We start from the raw sequence: 11,057 nt of genomic DNA, 5'->3' as shown, positions 1-11,057 counted from the left end.
AGCCTCATTTATTCCTTGTTTCGAATGCGACATCAAGAGATAAACACCGAGTGTTTGTGTGTTATAAGTGCATTTCTGCGATTAATTTGTGTTCATAAATTCCTCATTGATTATCAAGAAATAAACCCTTGAAGAAATCTATGGCATTTTCTATCCGTAATAATATTTAAGGATTGCCAATCTCCCTTGTTCTCTTTCTTTGATAACTTCAATCTGTAATTGTTTTCGATTATTGAGAACATCTGGAAGACAGCCTTCTTTTATATTGTATGGGGTAGAATCTAATTTTTCTTATTTTTTTGGATATCAACTTTGAGTGCAACTATAGAAAGCGTTAGGACTATTGGTCTGATTTTTTCTGCTCTTTTACCATGCCACAACTAACACATTCAATAAGCTAATTATTCTAAATAACCTATTATTATCTATTGTTAGGTTAGATTAAGTAATATTTATTTTGCTTGCAGCCCCTCTACTCTTGCGTACCAAAGCACAGGCATTACGCAAGCCGTAGCTGCTAAGGTGGACTGAAAAGCCGGAGTGGCGGAGTTACAGCGGGTGGGGGCTGCTCTCCCTCCTACAGATTTAATATAACATTCTAGGGGTAGAACAGACTAGTAACACATCAGTTGAGGTTGTCTGAATCGATGTAGTTATAAATGTGGACCTTTTTTTTTATTGAAGGAGGTAAAAATGCACAACTGCAGGCCCGCGAGCGCATGCAGTCGCTATCGCGGAGACTGTGGGGATGGTTAACTCTTATCCCTCTGCTAATCAGAGGTGAGAAACCCGACCCACTAAAATTTCCTCCTGAGCCCTCCATATCGCCTGCTATGCCGGACACATTCATTCTGAATGAATGACGTCCGGCACCGCATTGAGTCCCCCGGGGGTCGCACTAGGCATTCAACCCAGGGAACTCAGATAAATGCGGACCTAACTTAACCAAGACCTAGTTAACATGGTAGTGTAACAGTTAACATGTAGAAAATATTAATTAATAGTGCTATAAATCAATTGCCTCGATTGTAAAATAGGAAGTTCCAAAAAAATCCAAATAAAATAAACGCACAAATAGAACCACATTCACGTAAACTTGAAAGTAACGGATTGAATATGTCAGTGTAATTTCTGTCAAAATCTATATTCAAAATAGTGGTTTGCATTTTGTTTCACATGTTTTGCTTTTTTTTGCTCTCACAAATACACGCTGGTTAAAATATTATAATCATTCAGAGAAAAGTATTAAATGTAAGTTTCGTTAAAAGAATTTCTATACAATACACAAAAGTATATTTCATTTTTTTGATACTTTAACGCAATTCCAACTCCAAATTACTTGGAGGGGTTCCAACCAAGGTCCCCTGAGATATCTACTTAATCAGTTTAAAACTATTCACTATTGTATAATATAATTTAAGTGAACTGTCGGTGTATCATGCACCGTCAGCTGTAAAAATTTAGGATGTCAACGGTGTCAGCAGTTACCCAATGTTCATTGAAATCTAAACACATTTTAAATACATACACTTATAAAATTAAATTAAACCACACAAGCACATGGAATATTATTTCATTCCAACAATGTGAATACCTACAGGCCATTAAAGTTTTTTTGCTCATAAAACTCAGTTTTAACAGGGTGCCTCCATTACCTGGGTAGGTATTGCCTCTCTCTCGTATACAGCTGATAAAATAGTTATTGAATGCTGTTTTTTCACCAACTTACTATTGAAGGTACCATTACGATGCGATAATTCGAATTTAAATTGTATGTCTGTACTCAAATCGAGAGTAGACATGCATGTTGCATGATGCATCCACACACAAATTGATGAAAAGATTTTCGAATCTATGTACTTACATACAAGGGCGGATCCAGCTCTGGCGCCTGGTCAAGTCAAGAACTAATAATTTAATTTTGATAACAATAAATACAAGTAAAAAGTAGGTGTTTTAATAATGTATGTAAGTACTGTACTTTAAAATAATTATTCTTTATTGTACACTTGAAAAACTTAGCACATAATAATTTGTACATATTGCCATCTTCTCTTGAAGACTTAAAGCAATATAACGCACTTTTTATTTTAAAAATGGAACTGCTTCGCATTTCTCGGGATTTATTTGGAAGCCCCATTTCCGAAACCATTCGCCTAGCGACGTCTGAGTCGCTCCACGATGACACCTCTTTGTGTCACGATGTCTTTATGAGTGGTATAGAGAGCGGTGTCATCGGCATAGAGGACTAGCTCCACATTGGGAGCCCTAGGGATGTCGCCGGTATACAGCGTGAACAGAAGGGGCGAGAGGATCGAGCCTTGAGGGACTCCGGCCCTAATGGGTCGCATTGATTGGTCGGACAAGAAGTCATGTACGATACGAGTCTCAATGGCACTTGAAGGTTGTAAAGATTGTAAACCAAGCCGTTGTGCCAGACCTTGTCGAAAGCCTTCGCTATGTCGAAGAAGAGCGCACCCATGGCTTTCGGTTTCAGGGAGCTATTCATCCCGGAAAGGATGTGCTCCGTGATTCTATGGACTTGATGGACGCACGAGTGGGCCAGCCTGAAGCCAAACTGCTCATCGGAAATGAGCCCCTTTTCTAGGGCAAAGTCTAGGAGGTGCTTTTTAAGTATTATCACGCACGAAATGAGGCAGTCTATTTATATTCCATAACCGTGGTATTTACCAGCTAGAGGTATGGCGCAAAACTCCGCAAAAGTGAAGAGATGGTACGACAACGGTTTCCAACAAATAAAATATAAACAGACAAACTGGAAGTTAATATATTATATAACTTGGAACGTGGAGAAGTGCCAGGCCGGTTAGGCGATCTTCAACCATTCAAGATCTTAGCCACGATTTAATTATGGTTTTAAGAATTCTTATAAAGGTACAGTTATAAACACATTATAGGTAGAAAGAAAGTTTAGTTTTTTAACATAGAAGTATATTATGATATGTTGAAGTTTAGTCGTTCCGATTTCGATTGAGGTTAGGTCTAGCTTGACGTTACGTTTTCGATTCGTTCGTTATCAAAATCATACAAAGTTATTATATTGTATTAAATTAATTAAATATTGAAGGTATGTAGTTACATAAAATCTGTATGGTGGTATATATATAAATAAAATCATTATGTTCAATTAGTGGTCCTGGAACCGGCTCAGGGGGCCCCCCCCTGGATCCGCAGTTGCTTACATACTACACTTGTACCACAAAGAACGGTTCGGTGTACATATCTCGTTACAATATCTTCTTACCAGGAAGAAAGTCACACAATACTATCAGCCGTAAGGATTTTTAGAAATTCTATTTGTTTGGGAACAAAGAGATACCTTGCCTAACGATAGTTCTCAAAAACGCACTAAACACTCACTATAAAATTCTAAATAGTGGAGGTTTAATAAAATTAGTTTAGGTTGGAATAAATTGTAATTAACAAAAAGTATATATCAAAGTAAAAATGTGTCTAACGTAACCCGAGTAAATCTCAACAATAACTCAACTAATAAATGTGACGATCGGCCGAGAAAAAATATTTGGGATAACCCTCATCAAAAATGATTAAATTGAAATTATGTATTTCGAACAACACTAACACACAACACGCAGTCGTCAAAACACACGCAGCTGCTTGGCAAGCACCGCTCGTCGCAAGTGAAGGCTGTTGTAGGACAAATGCTCAGTGAAGAGGTTTTTACACAACTGCTTCCATCCGAGGCCACCACCTCTCCTTCACTACATCCACATTTAGCCAACAACCCATCGGAATTGACTGGAGGAATGGCAAAGCATCATTTAAAAGTGCAATTCAATTAAAAGTTTGTAATGAAATAATATTTATTATCTCAAAACCTTTATTAGGATCTTTCGCAGGTCACGGTGATAAGGAATGCAACCGCAGCACCTACTCACCTACCTACACCTTTAATACCAGTGGCGAATTAACCAGCAGGCTGAGTAGGTACAAAATGTCAGAATTAAAGAAGACAATATTACAGCACAGTATACCTACCGATTGTTCCAATGTAGAGTATACTTGTGACTCGTTCTTTGATTATATATTACTAGAGCAGATCTGTTTTTTCATGTAAGTTTTGCATGGCGTTGCTTTATTCCTATACTTGAATAAATTCTTAGTATTCATGTGTGAGGCACTTGTATTGTTTACATCGAGAGTCAAAACTGTTGCTATACTTAATATTCATTATAGTGACCTAATAAGAACTTCCAAATCATTCAATAATAAGAAAACATATATCTCTTAACCGCCATACTGGTACAAATGACCCAATATTTTGTGTCACAAAACCTAGACCGGGAGGGTCTCGGGTTGCCTGCCGAGAGGAAGGGATTGGTACTCAGCGGGAGCGGGGAGGGAGTGGCGCGCGGTCGGCAGCAACCGCTTGAAGCGTCCGTGTATGGTGGGTCCGGCAGCTCTAAGCAGTCGACCGCAGAGCGACTGCTCCGACCGCTCAGTAACTGCTCGAGCGGTCCGTGTATTGAGGATATGAATTTAGTATGGAAACTGCAAATAGCCGTGCGGGACCTCTCTAGAGCAGTCGGTCTCGGCTGCGACATGCGGGCCGTCTATGGCCAGCGGTACACTGCCAGATGACACAATGCTGTAGCGCTCCATGCTTGAAGGACCAAATATTATATTACATAATTTAGAAGGCGGTTTTGTAAAGAAAACCGACCACTGACACAAAATTGCTATAATGAGTAACTCAGTCGGGAGTCAGTTCGATGTTTTACAAACAAATTGAAACGAAATGAGATTTATCAAATTTAATTATTTTTATAATTCAGAAATTTGAGAAATAAAAAGTGTTAGCAATATCTTTAATGTTTCATTTCAAAGAAAATAAATTAATGACGTTTAATTATATTATGGTACAATGATTTCTGAATCCAATTTAATAGTACATTTGTTATGAAATGTTAATTATGGCCAAATAAAACAAACGTCGAAAATTTAGAAACAAATCAACTTTATTACCAAGATGAAAAAAGATCAAATGATATAATACATAAGCTAAACAGATATGTGTACTGCGATAATCCAAAACAACTACGCTTATGCAACATAACGTCACTATACATAATAATATACAATATAATTATTCATAAACAAACGAAACTAGAACCATGTAAAATTTTAATTCCACTGTGAATTTCGCGCAGCGCTTCCTCTATCGTCGCAATTGTCTTTATTTAGATTTAATTAAACGGTAAAACATCTCACTAGCACAGTAATATTTACAAGGCCCGGAGGCGGCAGTCTTCACTGTATAAAACTATCATCATCACGACATGGCACACATGGGCAACGGGGCAGCCGCGCGACCACTAGTCGCCGGGATGCTCGGGGCATGATCTGTTCACTTCGAACCATTGGTCTATACATCTGAAACGAAAATAACGGAGTGAATATTCCAGCGAGGCTTTCGTGAGATTGGCCAAAGTAATTAAAGATGTGATTACATACCCCTTGTGGTAAATACAGAGACAGGGCAAGCGGGCGATGGTGTCGCCGGCGCAGAGCTCTTCCAGGCAAATTACGCATTCGCCCTTTGAGTCACTCAGGACATCCTCTGAAACATCGTGTTTACCTCATTAGATTCTGATATTGCTATTTATAATAATATTCGTTTACATTACTTATACAGTAACAGACAATTTTTACGACTTCTCAGACTAATGCTTATCTTCTGACTAATCTTTAACGTACCATTATAAGACAGACGAGGCCTGGTGAGACACATGACGAGATGACATTCGATGTCATCCGGCAGTACGAATTTGCTGCATACTGGACATTTGATTCCTGTAAATGCAACAATTGATATCATTAGAACCTCATTGATTGTGTTGTATGTAGCCTAAATCTACGAAATCTACGACGACTCCATGATATCTATAATATTGAGACAAATTTATTAAAAGCTCTGTTGTTTAACAATAAAAATTCTCCTTGGAGAATATTTCTCTTGTGCTCTCTATAGAGCTTATTGCAGTTAGTAAAGGTGGTGCAGGTGGTAGGTGCAGACTCTTGGTACAAATAGTGCTAACTCGACACGATCAACAACCACCTATATTTTATTTTCGTAGTATATTTCAATAGGTTTTATTTAATAGCAATGCTGGGCTATCTCAGATAATTCACTTTCGGCAATTTTAATGTCCAAATTACGTATACGTACAGATAGCATTATAATCTATTTCATTAAAACAGCCTTAATATTCAAAATGTTCAAAATATTTTGATAGACTATAGTAATAATATTATAGTTGAATTGTAATGTAAAATCAGTTTTTGGATATTGGCCTTTTCACTTTACGTGTTGAATATTGAACAATTCATACAGTTTCCGTTACAACTATTTAAAGGAATATGTATACGATGATTGCCAATAAATTAATTATTTAAAGTATTGCCTAATATATAATTAAAGAAGTAGCTTTGTAGGCACATAGCAAAATGTATCTACAGTATATTGCACTGTTCCAAACAGACTTTTCCATTTCCTGTCGAGGGCGGTTTCCGTGTACCCGTTACCCTCAGTGGGCGGGGAGCTATGCGAACCGAATCACTTAGCACACAACGACAATTTCCAGAATAACATATACAAATATCCGGAATATATCTTTGTGATTGACATTGTTTTATGGTTTCGAATAAGTGTATTTTTCAATATATCGAATGTAAAAATAACTTATGAAATATAACATAATTCGTTTATTGCTTGAATTTCATCTGTAAGTGAACGCGATAACAGTTTATACTATGTTTTTACAGCATATGCCACAGTGGCATTTCAGACGAATTCAACTTGTAATCCTTCAAGTGTATGATGCTTTTGGCACTAGCGTTTCTATCACTGATACCTAATAGCGCTGCCGTGGTAGACTGCAGAGTGGCGTGTCGACGCTGCAGAGAAAAGACGGATTTGCCGGAGATGGTGGAGGTCTATTGCGCCATGTGTACCGAGTGTAAAGAGAGAAGGATAGAACGGATTCAAGCAACAAGTGGGTTGACTACCAAGGACGACTGCTATCCTATGCAAGGTAACTTCGGAAAGCTTTTGAACTGTCTTAAATAAACGCTGATAATAATTAGTAATTTATAAGTTTGAAGAGTACGAAATGAAATGTTTCTGTAATGATTTTAATGAATCAAAAAACTTAAATGATTTTTTAGAAATAGCCGACTGTCCCGAGCAGTCTTGCGAAGATTTAGAACAGACGCAAAAATTACCATTGAAAAAAATCGTGACCTCCACAACCAGCACAACCACGACTCGTCGACCGTGCATCACCACACCTTGCAAGAAGCCCCCACCGTATTACTGTATGCCCTTCATGCCGCAGACTCTGTGCCCTTGCCCGATTCAGAGCCAAGTGACCACGGAGACGATTAATCAGAAGCTGGTGTTGCCAGAGAACGAAAAAGATTATACCTATATATACGTTGGGGTGCCGAAAGACCTTTTAAACGAAAATTAGACAACTTTGTGATCATTTCGACCCATAAGCTAAACAACTCAGTTAACTTACATAGCGGTCTTCCTACTTCCAGTTTGTTTCTTTTAATATTATGGTATTAGTACACAAACGACTTGTTATCGCTCAAATATCAATTATTACAAGCATAGTTAAACATTAAAATCAATTGAAAACGTGATAATATCCAATATCGAGAGTACGCGACGTGAACGTGCTCGTCCCCGGAACGTGATATTTACGTGCTTCTCGCGGAAAGTAAGGCTAAGTGGCGTGAGTGGCTGTTCGCGTTTCTCAAAATGGTAAATTTTAATAACCTTGCCATTTGCCAAGGATTTCCGAGTGCAAGTACTTTACGGCAAAAGAGGTATTTTGCCTAACAAGGTCTAGAAACTAATTTTGTTCGTGTATTTCGACTATTCGAGGACTTCTAGAAATTTGCGTTAAAGAAACATTAGCGGCTCATATTTCAATAGCGATATAACTAACTCAAATACGAACTGAAGACGAAATGTATATTGATTTGTGAATAATATGAATATTACCTTTAACCTTACGCAGGTTCCTTTCATCGATCGTTAGTCGTAAACCTGTAACGATCAACAAGTAGTCGCGTGTCTCTACTCGTTCTTAAACCCTTATTGTATATTTCGGTATCGGGCTCCTTGGTTACACACAGATACAGTCATGTCACACATTGGGGCTTACGTTGTTGTCAGTCTCAGTGATTATTTTATTAAAGAGTTACACAATCATTATATTTTTCTTGGTATCTGATAAGATAAACATTAAATAAAAAAATGCATGGATTTATAATGAAATTAAAACTCTGCGATACAAGGCGGTAGGTGATAAGAGCCCAGAGGTCGGTCATAATAGGGCTGCATGACGATATTCGCTACGTGATCAGCAAACAAACTCTACATCTACACCTGAGAGCTTTGTATGGTCAGTGGCCTCACTCAGAACGACATTCCTTAAGTAATAATTTGAAACCTAGTCATATTAGATAATTCGAAACGATAATATTACCATTTTATCAGATCAATGCGACATAAAAGTAGTTTATCACGCTTATAAAATATGATACTTAACTGCAACTTTTCGTATTCTAAAAGAAAAGTGTAACAAACTTAATTTGTATTTGTTTTATTTTGTAATTTTAAAGTTTAACTACACGTAAGTTAATCAACAAGTATTCCACAAATGAATTTATACATTAATACATCGTATAAAACCTCGCCATCAATAATGAGTGGTCTGTTATTGATATTTAAGCACATTTATATATCTAAATGACAATGATTACTTTTGTCATTTAAATAATCATTTTCTTATGTAAATAATAAAAACACGTTTCAGACTATTTTTCTTAGGCGGCACATGATAGTTTCATTTATTTACCATAATAAAGTATCCTGCGGGATGGGCGTCGAGACTGAGCGCCGTAGGCCACGTCTGGTTCCGAATCTGGGACACAGGTCCCTATTATGATTCCCATAACTCCACGCTACGTCCGGTTCATCACTTACTATACTCTGATATTTGACATAAATCACAGTTTTTAGTGTTTAATTATTCACCAAAGTAGTTCTTATCGTTCAATAATTCACAACGGGTTTGCACGTTTAAAAAGGTTCCACTCGCGAATCGTATCAAAAGCTAATCAGGAAATAATTAGCATAACATTTATATCGATAAATTAAAAAAACAGATTTTTCCGTCGATGAGGAGACGCGGTTCGAACTCACAGCGAGAGGTTCAAATGATTTGCGGCCGACTGGTCAAGAGTGACATTGGCGCGTCACCTCTTTATACGTCACAAACGACGTAGGGCAGTAAACAACTTTTCCATTCCTCGTTACTTACAAAATTGGAAGACAGCTCATTAACCAGACGCTTATTTCTTTTGGCTCTTTTTACGATATTAAATTTATGCTTGTTTATGTAATCTATCTATATTCTATACAGATTAAAATTAATTGCTGTTTGTTTGTCTCGCTAAAATTCGAGAATGGCTGGACCGATTTGGCTAATTATGATTTTGAAATATTTATGGAAGCTATGGGAAGGGAACGATGGGAAACATAAATAATAAGTAAAGCAAAATACTTAGAACGACAATTGAATATTCCAATAAAAACTGTTCCTAGGTATAAAATAATAGAGGTTTTTTTTAGAAATAAAAAATTGTCATTTGGTTGTAATATGTATTCCTTCAGAAATTTTGTATGAGATCCGTAATTTTTTTTCGTCTGCTTTAAAAAAGTTGTATTAAGATTGATAAAATAAATGTAGGCGATACGAAGTTCACCGGATCATCTAGTAATGAATAAACTTCAAGTCGCCAAAATTAGGCTTTTAAATACTATGAATGTATTTTAATTATGTTTATTATTATTGTATAACATGTCACTCAAGGAGGGTCAAAGGATATCGCGAATGTCTTGTTTTCCACTAAAATGATCTCTCTTCTACACCAAAAACACAAGCTGATCTTCTCAAACTATAACAAAAGTCTGTTAATATAAATATAAGGCAATGTAGTTACCGTATAAGGAGTATAATATAGGAGTATAATTTAATGAACTCCCTTATTTTATGTGTTAATCCTTCATCGCGTCAATGTATGCCTACGTTAATGTTAAATTTTTTGTTACATTCATGAATAAAGGTAAATTAAAAGAAATGCTAATGAATTTATTTATAAGCGATTAATGACGACGACGACGTGAACTAGAATAATAAAGATTTACCGAATCGGTGGAAAGTTTAACTATCACAACACTGTACTGAGTATTACTTTTAAACACCTTTACCATCCAGAAACTTATCGTAAAGCGGAAAGATATACCATTAAGTAAATAAAAGAATATTACCAGATTACCAGAACGAATAGTGATAGCTCGATAATCGGCGAGTGATCATATCGATTACCATCAATCATTATGATTAGATATGTTTTGATTTCAAATATTAAAATTAAAAACGATGTACTAATTTCAGAGGTAATAAAGGTTGCTTTATTTATTCGATACTCAATTGATTAATTGATAACTTATTCTGAATTCATATTTCATTAAATTCGTCGAATAAAGCTACATAAAATGTCTATTTAGATAAATTGGAGGAGCGCCTGTGGGCTTTGGCTATTTTTAAACTTTCAGTAATTATCGCGCTTTACTTCCATTCATCTAATTTTTGTACAAAGCTGACAGAATTTTCAACTGATAAGTTAATTACACAGCCTCGCGTTTTATTAGTTGTGGGCCTTCTTGGCTTAGGAAATTATAATTAATTGCCTCTTTTCACCAAACTGAACACTTACTATCATTAATACCAGTAACCGCGTGTCTAGTACAACTGAGTGTTGTGGAACGATGCCATTATTCTGTATGAGCGTGTAAGCTAATAGATTATTGATTGACCCGTGCGTGTCACCGGGTCACTGCATCTCGTCACTTGCGACCTGTGTTTTATGCACTTGTCATTCGACCTTTCTATAGGTATAAACGAGTGCATACAGGGGTCGGTGATAGGTAGTTC

The 11,057-nt window shown here is 36.6% G+C and overlaps 1 protein-coding gene and 1 long non-coding RNA gene across 4 annotated transcripts in view; one reads left to right on the top strand and one right to left on the bottom strand.

Moving 5' to 3' along the window:
- Positions 1-4,977: 4,977 nt before the first annotated feature.
- Positions 4,978-11,057, bottom strand: part of LOC123714987 (E3 ubiquitin-protein ligase znrf2) — a 33,810-nt gene continuing 27,730 nt past the window's right edge. For all 3 annotated transcript variants that reach the window (XM_045669723.1, XM_045669724.1, XM_045669725.1), the window contains 3 exons: positions 5,740-5,835; positions 5,497-5,602; positions 4,978-5,415 (listed from right to left, as the gene is read on the bottom strand). In XM_045669723.1, coding sequence (XP_045525679.1) covers positions 5,358-5,415; positions 5,497-5,602; positions 5,740-5,835 — 260 coding nt within the window. In that variant the 3' untranslated portion in view covers positions 4,978-5,357. The remainder of the gene's footprint in view (positions 5,416-5,496; positions 5,603-5,739; positions 5,836-11,057) is intronic.
- On the top strand, positions 6,704-7,518 carry LOC123714988. Its single transcript, XR_006754384.1, has 2 exons — positions 6,704-7,076; positions 7,210-7,518. It is a non-coding gene; the product is annotated as an uncharacterized LOC123714988 (long non-coding RNA).

This window comes from Pieris brassicae, chromosome 10 (genome assembly GCF_905147105.1).
Source record: "Pieris brassicae chromosome 10, ilPieBrab1.1, whole genome shotgun sequence".
Lineage (NCBI taxonomy): Eukaryota > Metazoa > Arthropoda > Insecta > Lepidoptera > Pieridae > Pieris > Pieris brassicae.
The sequence above is the reverse complement of the archived record's forward strand: the minus strand, read 5'-3'. Positions and strand labels throughout refer to the sequence as shown.